The 13374-nt window shown below is 36.3% G+C and overlaps 1 protein-coding gene across 1 annotated transcript; it reads right to left on the reverse strand.

Annotated features, from left to right (window-relative positions):
- Positions 1–592: 592 nt before the first annotated feature.
- Positions 593–13348, reverse strand: LOC125059856 (2-amino-3-ketobutyrate coenzyme A ligase, mitochondrial). Its single transcript, XM_047664500.1, has 9 exons — positions 13221–13348; positions 7874–8034; positions 7336–7401; positions 6502–6603; positions 5623–5830; positions 4137–4317; positions 3466–3658; positions 2504–2681; positions 593–1521 (listed from the first exon to the last, which is right to left on the reverse strand). The coding sequence occupies exons 1-9, from the start codon at positions 13249–13251 to the stop codon at positions 1361–1363; spliced, it is 1281 nt and encodes a 426-aa protein (XP_047520456.1). The 5' UTR covers positions 13252–13348; the 3' UTR covers positions 593–1360.
- Positions 13349–13374: the final 26 nt, after the last annotated feature.

Below are 13374 nucleotides of genomic sequence, written 5' to 3' on the forward strand. Positions count from 1 at the left end.
GCGTGTCATGAGAGCGTGAATTTTATTGTATTAAATTATTGTTAATAGATCAATAATTATTATAAACTTTGTTTTATTTATATTTTTCTATTAATCAATTCTTAACAAATTCTCTTTGGTAGAGAGAGGTAGAGAGAGATTCGAGATAAAGTAATTGCAGAAACGGTTGCCATTTGTATGTTAACTGGCAACTTTAATTTTTAAAATATGATGTAAGATTTGAGTTGCATATATCCCATAATGGTGCATGGGACTAACATATTGCTGCGTCTGTTATATTGATTGATTTTCTTAATAAGCAATCCATCTTTCTTCAATAATTATAGTAATCGGTTATTCTAGAACTTCTGAGTACCTACCAGAAGCTCGGAAGCCTGCTAGAGGTCAGGAATTTAAAAGAAAAGAAGACGAAACCTTGCGTTCGTTTTTGATTAGGCAAATGAACGAAATATGACCTATCATGTTGCGTGACAACGCGTATTGGATAAAACATACCTAGACACCACAGTCTACTTGGAGATACATACCTATGTAATCCTCGAACGAAAGAATGTGTGAGAGGAGGATTTTATTACCCAAATTAAACAAAACGTAAAAATAACATTTATTTACATAGCAGTTAAGTATTTATCTCCATAGTTATACGTGTTACAACAATGCTAATTCTGAAAATATTTTCTTATCTGTCTTGCCAAAATGGCGACATTTTATTAGCGTCGAAATAATATTCGCACGTACTTGGTTACTTTAAAGGCATATAACTCCAAGTTCCCAGAGCCATCTCAACTTAGCGCTAAGTAACCTAATTATAACTACCGTATGTCAAACCCAATGATAGTTAACATATGGCAGTACTCTAGCACGTCAAAATGAATTATGACATAAAGGACACATAGTTCGCGCTAAGTTACCTTAAGACTCTGACGTAAACATAAAATTGATTTGAAAATCTATCTTGTCATGTACTATATTTTTTGTATTTTGACGTACAATATATTATGGCGGTTATATATTTGATTATACTATTAGATCAAATAACAATTTTATCAGTTGTATTTTCGACGGCAATAATTTTACTACAATAGAATATTAGAATAAGCATTGTATACATAAGGCTCAACTTACATTAACTAACGGAATGAAAAATATAAACAAAATACCCTCCAAATTTACTAGGATATTATAAATTCTCGTGCAATCTTGAAATCCTGCTCTAACATAGAATCTTTTGTTTGTGTTTGACACAAGGGCTAAGTTTGAAGTTTTTTAAGTATATTTCAACAATTTGTTGTATTTTCGTTTTCCGTTTAGTAAACATAAATTGACCCTTAAAAGGCAGTGGATCCAGTCTTGAACGTAATTATTTCTTGATAAGCCCGATCTTAGTTCCGACCTCCGCGAATGCGTCAACTGCCTTTTTAATGTCTTCTTCAGTGTGGGCAGCGCTTATTTGCACCCGTACTCGCGCCTGCCCTTTCGGTACTACTGGGTAACTGAATGCTACCACGTAGACACCTTTAACTGTAAAAATTGTTTCATTGAATAATCGTGCCGGGTTAGTAAAATCGTTTTTTTATTTATCCAACAAAGTATAAGTATGTCATCTGTTTCGTTATTGTTAGTATTTCAAAACCTGTGATAACTGCACGATACTACGAAAATACCGCAACAGCAATTCCAATCCCATACCGGTGCTATGTTATCTCGATATTCATTTGAATAAGGCTAAGTTCACATTTAACGCAGGTCAACGCGCGATCAATTTTATAAAGAGTTCAGATGACAAGCGCTAACGCGCGATTCGAATTATGGGAGCTCGTCAGTCTGTTTAGATAGAGCTTAAAAAATAGACGTGGAAGAAGCTATTATTTTGTGGTTATATTACAAAAAAGTCTTCGTCGGTGTCATTACAGAAAATTAAAACCAATTCTTCCCTAGCACGTCGTTTTATAATTTCATTTTTATAGGATTCTGAAGTTATATCCCAAATCGCTGGCCTTTTCCGGACTTAATCAATTAGTAAATCAATTTCAATATCTTGAGTTTCACTCATTTTGAACTGAATACGAAAGCAAGTCACAAATAAAAATCGTGCAATCGCAATGAAAGCGCGCGCTCAACTGAACAGTCTTCGGACGTTACATACATGTCAAAGCGCGATCACCTGCGTCTAGAGACTTTTTCTCTGAGCGCCGCGTTAACGCTCGCTGACGCGCGTTAACGTGCGCTCATGTGAACAGTTGTATGAAAATACCACAATGTCTAGTCGCGCGTCAAATTTTTGCCATCTGAACATAGCCTAATGAAACCCAAAATTAACTACATAATTGAAAAAATAACGCCACCAATTTTACAATTATTGAATACAGATAACGCAAAGCAAAGGTGCTTAGCACGTTAAATGCCGGGACAGATTAAGTAATTAATCGTTTCAACCGGAAAACTATTTTAATCAAATCCTTGGTTAATTTCCATAAATTTATGACTTAATAAGTACACTTACCTAACATCCCAGAAGCGAGCTCTACAGCCAACGGAGCTTCTCCAACCATAACGGGGCAGATGGGATGGCCATCACCAGCTACCGTCAGACCCGCAGCCTGCATACCCTCGCGGAAGGCCTTGGTGTTCTGATGCAGCCGCTCACGGAGTTCGTTGCTACGTTCTACTATGTCAAGAGCCTAAAAAAAATTTGATCGTTTGTAATGAATAGGGTTGTCCTAATTTTTCAAGATTTCTAAGATATTTCAAACTAAAAAATATATTAATGTCATTTTCTATGCGACTATATAATCGCCGCACCGATTACATAATATATTTTTTTAAATTTTATTTATTAAGACAGTAATACTGCTTATAACTAAATTGAAACGTCTTACTAATAAACAAATCTTGACATAATTATATTTAAGAACTAAATAATTAGATGGATTGGTAAAATTAAAATAATTTTAATCCAGGCTAACTGGTAACTATTAAAGAAAACAATAAACAAACTAAATTATTTGTGGCACACTTAGGTTAGTTAGGTAACTTACGGTACACTATTTATTTCATTAATGAACTCAGATGTCAGAGGCCAGAGCTCTCCTTGACATCACAATTGAGGCGAACAGCTCAATATCAACAGTAAAATTGTTAAACTGCATTAAGCTGTTCACTCTGTAATTGTTGACTTTAGGTGTTTACAATAGGTTCATATTTTTAGCGTCCTATTAGACACGGCTACTTTCTATACTCACAAAGTTTCACGCTCACTTGCAAAGTGATATTGATAAGAGAAACGTCTGTAGGTATATCGTGAGTCGTGAGTCGATCATAAAAGTGATTTATGAAATGGTTGACTATTTTGTCGGTCACAATAAGGCCAAGTATTACTTAATATCTAAATCTTTTGATTAAAAAGCTGTCATCCGAGTCTAAAAGCCTAGGATGTGGGGTTCCACTCATCAAATATCATATTACCTTCAAAGAAGCCCCAACGACAGGTGGCGGCGGTGCATTGGAGAACAGATATGGTCTCGAAACATTTCTCAGTAAAGTGATGAGTTCTTTGGGACCGGTGGTGTAGCCCCCTGCAGCTCCACTCACGGCTTTACCCAGGGTTGAACAGATGATGTCAGCAGCACCCATAAGACCACAGAACTCTTCTGTTCCCCTGATAAGATATAGGTGCGGTTAATTGACTGCACTTTTAACTTTACGTAGACAGATGTTTTAAATTAATTTTTATAGATCAGCGAGCAAACGGATAGGGGACTCACCTGATGTTTAGTGATACCGCCGCCTTTGGACACTGAGCCAAAGGCCAGAGAAATGACAGAGGGCTCGTGAGTGCGTTGCGTCCTTTTAAGAATTTGTACGCTCTTTTCTTGAAAAGGGCAACTGGCAGAAACTGCCTTATAAAACGCTCAGTTGTGGAACGGCGGATGTCGAGGTAATATGGGTGGAATTTCGTATTCTACCTCGACGTCCGATGATGAAACATGTAGTATATATGTTAAACATACAGTATATTATGTGTATGATATATGTAGTATTCATTGTTAAAATGTCTTTAAAGTTCACAACAATAAATGTGACACATCTGACTTTATCAATATCTCCTCTACAAAGATTGATCTAACGCCTAGTACCTGCCAGTAGCTCCAAAGAATCCCGTAGCATGACTATCATCAATAGCTAAGAGGGCTCGGTACCGGTCTGCCAAATCCCTCAGACCCTTCACCGGTGCCACGTTCCCGTCCATCGAAAACACTCCATCAGTCACTATCAGCTTTATACGAGCTTCGGAGTGCGCGAGCAAATGTTCCAATTCTAAAAACATGGTGTCAAAAAAACTTCACTATGTCTATGGATTTATATATGTCGCAGCCAACTAGCTTAATTAGCCGTTTAATTAACAGCTTCGCCGTTTAACTAGCGGCCTGAAAGATGTTCAGCCAGTTTATTAAACAGCTAGGCAAATGACTTGGACCGATCACGCTTCATTACTTGCCTAGCCTGTTGAGTGTTAATTTAAATTTAATTCCACTTTCTGCCACTCTCAAACTTGAAACGAAACTCTTCAGACTGTCAATATGGCGTCGGCAAACCACAACTTTGATGGTGTTTACCAAAATTTCATGAAAAACAACAAGTACACTGGAAGAGTGTAGTGACAATAATTGAGTGAATTTGACTTAAGCAATTAAATTTTAAAAGAAATATTTTTTATATCATATGTTTCATCTTTTTTATTTCTGCCAAATAATGACTTTATACGAATGGCCTGAGCATTAGCCAGCCAGTTTATTAAATGTTGTAACAAACGCTACGGCTGAATATCTTTGAAGGCCGTTAGTTAAGCAGCGCCGTTTAGTTAAAATGCTAGGATGTTAATTGAACGGCTAAATAAGCTTGTTGGCTGCGAAATATAGATAGGATTTAGATTATTCCGTAGTTTTGAACATTCAGTGTTTAAACTCTTATTGTTGATGTTGTTAAATGGTAAGTTAATTCCTATACAGCATTCTGCCGGCACTTTATAATATTACAGGCTGGTAGTGCACCTTCCACTTTTATTAATAACCAGTTCTATTTAAACTATTTTAAGTTCAATATCTGTCTCTAAGATATCGTAGTTGGTAACAAATCATCTTGGTTCATTAAATTTTGGCTGTTGCACTTAATTCCAATTTTTTTTTTTTAAGTACCTAATTGTTAAAGATGTTTAACGTATTAAATATCCAGGTTGGCTAGTTGACAATAATAACCGATGGAAAATACAAATATTAATCTAATATATAAAATTCTCGTGTCGCGGTGTTTGTGGTTAAACTCCTCCGAAATGGCTTGACCGATTCTCATGAAATTTTGTGTGCATATTGGGTATAACTGAGAATCGGACAACATCTATTTTTCATCCCCATAAATTTTAAGGGTAGTCCCCCCCCCAATCTTTTTTTTTTAATTATTAGATTTTTTTTTATGATACAGCATTAAAAAATACATACAACCCCTAATTTTCACCCCTCTACGACCAACCCCTATTTTTTATTATAAATGGTAAACATGGCAAAACGACGTTTGCCGAATCAGCTAGTTTTCTATATAAAAGCAAGTTACAGCACAACAACTTACCACTGAGATCCCGATGTGGGTACCGGAACTTCTGGGCCTTACAAAGTCGAATGCCGTCGATGATAGAGGCATGGTTCAATGCATCTGAAAATACTGCATCTTCGGGGGTTAACATCGCCTCAAATAGCCCAGCGTTTGCATCAAAACAGGACCCATATAAGATCGTGTCTTCGCGTTGATGGAATTTAGTCAACCGGTCTTCTAATTCCTGAAATAATCGTTACCACGTAAAGGTGTAGGAAAGTTCTGGAGTTTTAATGCTTTATTTCATTTTTAAGATCACTTAATTGTATAATAGTTTTATAATATTTGTAGTTGAAATTTGGCCATACATTAACTGTTAATAAATAAATAAGATTCTTGACAAAGCTTTCTCGTGAACTAGATTGTACAATGTAAAACAACTAACAAGGATTATACGTGTTCTAAATATGGTAATCCAAATGAAGCACTGGGTAGAGCAATTTCTGCGTTTCATTGATAATTAATTATCTAGTTAATCATCTAAGCAATAAGGTGACGCCTATTGAATATTTGCTTCCCAGTAAACTGATAAAAAATTATTAATCCTCAAATTTCTGAATCTGTTTTATGATAATTTTTCAATCTAATAGGCAAGTAGGTGTTCTGCCTCCAGTGCCTGACACACGACGTCGACTTTTTGGGTCTAAGACATGTCGGTTTCCTCACGAAGTTTTCCTTCACCGTGCGAGTAAATGTTAAATGCGCATTGCTGCAGTAAACTGATACATCCAGCAAATCTATGTTTGCGCTAAACACATTCATGAATTATGAAATTGCAAACATTCAAACCGTGTATCTCAATATTTGAATCAATAACCAAAGACCAAACCCTCTTGTAGGTATTATTTTCCATACCTTATGTAAACTTTGCGTTCCACAAATAAAACGCACCGAACTAAGGCCAGCTCCATACTTGCTCAAACTTTCTTGAGCAGCTGTTACCACTTCAGGGTGATTCTGAAAGAGGAGCATTATTTTACTACAACAATATAACATGTTTTTGATAGCATTATATGGATTTACGCACAACGGACAAAACGGGCGTCTAAGTGCAGAATCTGAGGCCACAGGGGCCGCAATTTATCCCCCGCCCCTTCCTCTTGTCAGGAAAAGGAAGCAAAGCTCTCAAAAATAATAGTACATAAAGTACATAGAAATCCTCGAAAATGCATTTCGTTTTCAATCAAAGACAATGTGTGGGTAAATAATTACTGTTGACGTAATCACAAAATAAGAAAATCAAAGACCCCCACCCCCTAGTAATTACGTAATACTTGAACGGCCCACACTACATACATCGCATTATACGGAATATCGTAGAAATTAGAATAACGGGCTTGTTTCGCTTCAATAATATTTACCGAATGCTTAAAAGATTAACTATGGACTACTATAGATACTAAAAAACGTGAAACTCATCATAAAGAGACAGTGGCGCTTCAGCCCTTGATCTCAGATTTCTGTGGCTGTTTCTTAATATTTTTCTTAATAGAAAAGTAGGTGATCAACCCTTGATGCCTGACTCGTGCATGTCGACTTTTGCATCTGATGATAGTGTAATCACAACATTTTTCTTTACCGTACAGAAAAGTCCTTTTCACACGAAGAGCAAATCCAAGTGCTTAAGGCACTCTTCGTCAAATATAATAATAATAATTATATTTAAACTAATGAATAACTAAAACTTACCGATAAACCTAAGTAATTATTTGCGCAGAAGTTCAGGAATTCTCCTTCAGCACCTTTAACTGTCACCTGGAATAAACCCGGATAAAATTGGACTTACAAATTTCTTTGATATAGTTTTTTTAAAACAAGTGGTCTTTACTACTTTCGAACTTCCGTCTTTTTTTGTATGTTAGCAACAGGTTAGGGGATTGTTTCCCACCGTGGGGCCCACACCCCACAGAGGGGCAATTTGATTGTTAAGGGGGCAATCAATATAAGATGAAGTGGAGACTTGAGACTGAAGCTAACCTAATTGGAATTTTATTTTAGTAAAATCACTGTGCAACAAGCACCAAGCGCAAGGAGCTCACTTAATTAATATGAAAAAAAAATCATTTTATTTTGTACATTTATATATTGTTTCGTTAACAATTTCTGATTTGAGTTATTTCTTCCTAAACTTTTTTAGATGCTTTAAATGTCGGTTAGTCGGTGAATGAATTATATATCGACAGTTAAATAATAAAAGAAATATTAGTTAACATCCATATTAATTTACCGTTCTGTCTTGGGGAGAGGTAATGATCCGTTCATGCTTCCACGTCTTTGCTCGTTTGATCTCTTTCAGTCTATCTCCTAACACATCACGAAGTTTTTCCACTCCTGCGCGCTCCTTTGAATTCAACTCGTGAAGGTAGCGTATTTGTTGTCCATTGTTTACTGGAAATCAAAAGGTATTTTATATGCCTTGTCAAAGTTAATAACATAATACCATTACAGACAGTCTACAACCCTCACTGATACACAACAAACTACAAGCTCCCTCCTTATCAGAATGCCAAATCATAAAATGACTGCTTCACGACTGATTTCAGAGCGACCGCCGATGCGAAAACCGCTGTGTGAGTTCGAAAAGTGAGTTACAGAATCGCAGGGCTGGTCTGGGTAGGTAGGTAAGTTTCTGTGAGGGGTTCAATTTATTTTTGTTTAAATAAGTTCTAAAACAACATGCTTAAGAAATACCTACTAAAAATGTGACGTCAAAATTTTAAACACATTTATTAGAACATAGAAATAACAAATTAGCAAGGAAAAAATACAGGTAATATCGTAAAAATTAAACCGCATTAAGAACGTAATAAAGATAATTACGGTAAGTAGCAAGATTGTTGTGAAAAATATCAATTATTATCATTAATGTTAGTAATTCAGTTGTAAGAGAGACATACTCGTAGCCTTCAATACATAGGATCATTTAAATAGCATGTAAGCGAGCCGTAGATGCGTGTAATTATTTTTAGTAGCTCTAGTATTACAAATAAATAAATTATCTTAATTTAGCAAGAAGATCAGTATGGGTATCAAAGTTATTTTTTTATACAAGCAGGTGCACCGCAGCATACAGCATGCAGCAACAGCATGGGATACCAGTAAAAAAATGAAATCCCGAATCAAAATGACCCGGGTTTCTAAACTGAAAAAGTACTATGTTGTCGCAACATTAGTATCAACTTGGAATTCGAATTTAACTCTGTTACATCTGGCCAGTAGCACTATAGGCTGGAGGATTGGACTAATAAAGAAGACACAAGAAGGTGCCTCGAAGCTTTTGAGATCTGGCGTTACCACGGCATGCTTCGCTTCAGCTGGATCCAAAGAGTGACGAATGAAAGAGTCCTTCAACGATTCGAGATAATACGAAAGTTTGTGCAGACTGTTAAAAATGGAAAGTCATATATCTCGGACATGTTTGCCTCATCATCGATACGACTTGTCGCAGCTTATAATGTCGGGCAAAATTCAAGGCTGTTGAAGGAAGAAGTCGTGGTTGCGGTGGGTATGGAAGTGTACCGACATCACATCCGCCGAAGAGCTAGACTAGCGCAAGATTCCCGGCAATTCAATAGTCAAAGTCAAAAGTCAGAATCATTTATCCATTTAGGTAACACAATGTACACTTATGAATGTCAATAAAGAAATACATACTTAATCCTAAATGCTTCTAATTTTACATTTACTGCCAGTTCTCAAATCAAGGGCGTAGAACGGACGCGAAGAAGTGGCAAGAAACTTTCCGGTACTCTTTTTAATCGCCATGTTTTTTGTTTTAAACAATATTGGAAGGAGCTGCAACCATTATACCATGTTCCGCATAACATCTTAAGTGATTGATAGTTAAGTTAAGTAATTGATAGTTGATAGTTAAGTTATAATAAAAAATTAAAAACAAATATTATATATTTCAGCAGGATTCATGGTGCAATAGGAGCACGCACTTACATTCTCGTGGGAACAACACGCAAATACATGTCCAAATAACTAACATCACCGCATTCACGAATTCCATTTAACCAGTTCAAGTTCTTAACAGCACACCTTTATTAAGTAGCACCTGAAGAAGAAGGGTTTATACAAATAAACATAAACATCTAAGTTTTAGGATATCCAACTCGAAATACTGTAATCAAGCCTTGTAGAAGTGTCATGCAAGTGTAGATAATTTAAACGTATCAATGATATTTTGCTAGTGCGTCCGGTAGAATCGTGATTTCTAATGATTTATTTAATGTTAAAAAGGACGTTTGGTAATCTACAATGATTTTAATGAGTAAATCGATTAATCATGAAGTTCCAATAATACCTAATTATTTTACATTAGTCGTACAAACATCTGTCAAACTGAAAACTCATGAACCCATTCTGTTATCAATTATTATAGGAAATAATACAAAAACAGTAGATAAGTTGTGTAAATATGAAATACTAAACAGCGAGACTGAACCTTGTGCAAATGAACGAAGCCAAGGTCGTCGAGACAATTTGGAACACAATTTATCTTGAATTTTAAGTAGAATTCAGTTTGATCAGTAAGCATATCATGCTGAATTATATATAAGTAGGTATAAAATATTACTGACCACGAAAGCTACAAATACCCGAAATTTCGACTAATATGTAATAAAAATAAGGGGATTATTAATTATTAATTAATTATATGTATTTTTAAAAAGCTTATACAATGTGAACTGTGTAACTTCTATATAGATTCATATTTCGGATTTGAACGTATACATACTCTTCATTCAAAGTGTGACTTACTGTCGCCGCACACGGGCCACACGCCACAGCCACAAACGCCGCCACGAGAAGCTAGAAGCGGCTACAAAGGTAGCTGAAGCGCGCGACAGCCACTTGTGGCCGGTGGTCGACACTTGCGGTCGGTGGCTGCTACTTTTTTTAACCCTTGCCTGCAGTATCATAATGGACTCTGACGAAGAAGGTTTAATTGCGCTACTTTTGATAAAAAGACGTCGTCGTAGAAGACGAAACCGTAGTTATTGGATACACAGAAAGACATTAAATATCCCCTCACCACGACAGGTCGGTAATCGACAACCATTGAACTATACATGATGAAGCATTTGGCCTCAGTGAAAATATGATGACGCCATATTCTTGAAAATATTCGGACTTAGACAAAAAAGTTTTCAATAATAGGTTAAGCCGTGCCAGACGTTGCATTGAGTGTACCTTCGGCGTACTAGCAAACAAATGGAGAATATTACATCGCCTATTAAACACTTCTGTTCATTTCTCAGAAGACATTGTGATTTGTGAAATCTTGTTGCATTTTGCACAACTTTATTCGCAAAAGGGATGGTTTAAATTTTCGTCACACTTTGAAAATAGTGGGACTCGAAAATATACAAAATACAGGCTGGCCAGTAACACGAGCGAGCAAGAGATACGTTAAAAGATTATTTTATGAATAAAGTAGCAATAGCGTGGCAAGAAAATAGAATATAAATATATGGTTTTATATTATTTTATTAAACTTAACTTCAATGTTCTTTTCTTTGGCAGTTGTATTCGAAAAAATTCCCACAAACAATTAGCAGATTGCTTCCCAGGCCCACAATTTTTCTCCTCTATTACTAAAACTATCACTTTTTGAATCCCAAATCGCAGGACGGGATTGTATCTCTGATATAAATAATTCTATATCCATATTTATCTACCTATATGAAACACAGACTACGTGGATATTGATAAAGATATATGTACATCAAAATGTTTTGGTTGACGTCATATTTTTGGTAGGTTCAGATTGCCAAATTAAGTCAGTTATTGTGGCAACGTGCCATTGGGTTGGATGTAGGTTTTATGGATCTAATCTGCTATTTCTGAGTTGGTACTACTAAAAAAACCTATCTTCTTACTTGGTGAACCGATCCCTCTCAGTCCGAAACAAAATATTTTGACACGAATAGCATCCATGCTATAACTTATTAGCCATAGGTATAAGGAAGGAATAAAATAAAACCTTATCAAATGCACATAGTTCTTTTATATACAGGGTAACAGGGTGCAAAGGAGGCTCTGAGGTTAAGTGATACCGCCGCCTATGGACACTTACATTGCTCGTGCGTTGCCAGCCTTTTAAGAATGTGTACGCTCTTTTCTTGTCCCTAAGGCGAATTGGTCCGGAAATACCTCAGTGGCCACCTGGTTCCACATAGTGGTAGTTCAAAAACGCTCAGTTGACAAAGACGGACGTCCGCGTCGAGGTGACACGGGTGGAACATCGTATTCTGCTGATGATGAAACTCAGCAGCAGGTATTAATCCGAACAACTCCTTTGAACACTCTCCATGGTGAATGCGGTTGAAGATTAAGAGAGACCCCACATCTCTACGCAACTCCAAGGGATCAAGCCGCTCGGAAAGTGACTGGTCGTCGACGATTCGAATCGCTCTTCGTTGAATACGGTCATGTGTAAGGAGCTGGGGAGCTCCCGCCAAGAGGTAAGAACACTACTCCATTTATAAAATACTACTCATAATACTCAAAAGTCATATATTACGATTTCAGATTTCCTGATTACGATTTCAGTGAAACAGCCTGAATGCACCGAATCATAATCTTTGTTAAAACAGCAAACAATCCGTTAATTGGTTATGGAGGGATACTCCCCTTTCTTACCAATCGACGTCACTGTTGGGCAATAATTCAAACTGTGGGTTTTTCCCACAAATTTAGGGGAAATCAAGATGTCTAGAGGTATTTTAAGGGATACATTATTTAAGAAAAAGAATTCTAAGAAAAACGCACGTTTCGATACAATCAATATTAAGCCTCTAACCCAACCAACACCTTTATCTATGCTAGATCAAAAAAAACAAACACAACCGAGTACAACAACAAAAACTTTAGGGGTTTTAAATCGATATTTAGGAATATTTTAAGTTGTTTCTAGGGGCAACGTAATAAGAGTTGGCATCACTGGTGGTAGGATAAAGTACTATTCTAAACGATATCTTATATGTGTAAACAAAAAAGTGTACCACTTCTCTGAGACGACTCATTATCAGTTATCAAACGGTAATAACACATAACAACGGCTAAGCAAGTCTTACACAATGCTATTTACTCACGTAATGTGTGGTTACATATAGAATTCAATTAAATAACTCGAAATTCTTGTTTTGATAATTATTGGTATAAAGAGTGTCGTGTAAGATGGTAGATGTTTCGTAGATTAGATACTAGTCCTTCTGTTTGAATCCTTTCGTTCAAAGCGTTAATAAAATATTACCTGGACCGGTTTATCTTAAATGTGACTTTGTGGTTTCAACATCGAAATGTCAATGACTTGTACACGCTAAAAGGACACTGCAAAATCCTTATGAAAAACTCTTCGTGTCACTTTTGCCCTTGAGGTATTCAAAATATTGTTTTTATATTTGCAATGAGGCAATACTAATGTACACATATTAAGGTAGATCGGTTGCCCGGATCAAGTAAGACATTTTCATTTAGCAATTAAACTGGACACTATATTGCACATTTATAACACTAATTACTAGAACACCTAATCGTTTACAATTAAAAGTGAAATTACATACCGATGCGCAGGAGTTGTGAGCGTAAAGCCATCGCGTCAAATGCCGACAGAAACACTTGCCGCGCGCGGGTGTGGCGTTACAGTATATAACAATTTAGTAGAGATATTGGCGAATCCAACAAGAGATAAATGCCGCTCAAAACAGTGTTTACACT

Source organism: Pieris napi, chromosome 2 (genome assembly GCF_905475465.1).
Source record: "Pieris napi chromosome 2, ilPieNapi1.2, whole genome shotgun sequence".
NCBI lineage: Eukaryota > Metazoa > Arthropoda > Insecta > Lepidoptera > Pieridae > Pieris > Pieris napi.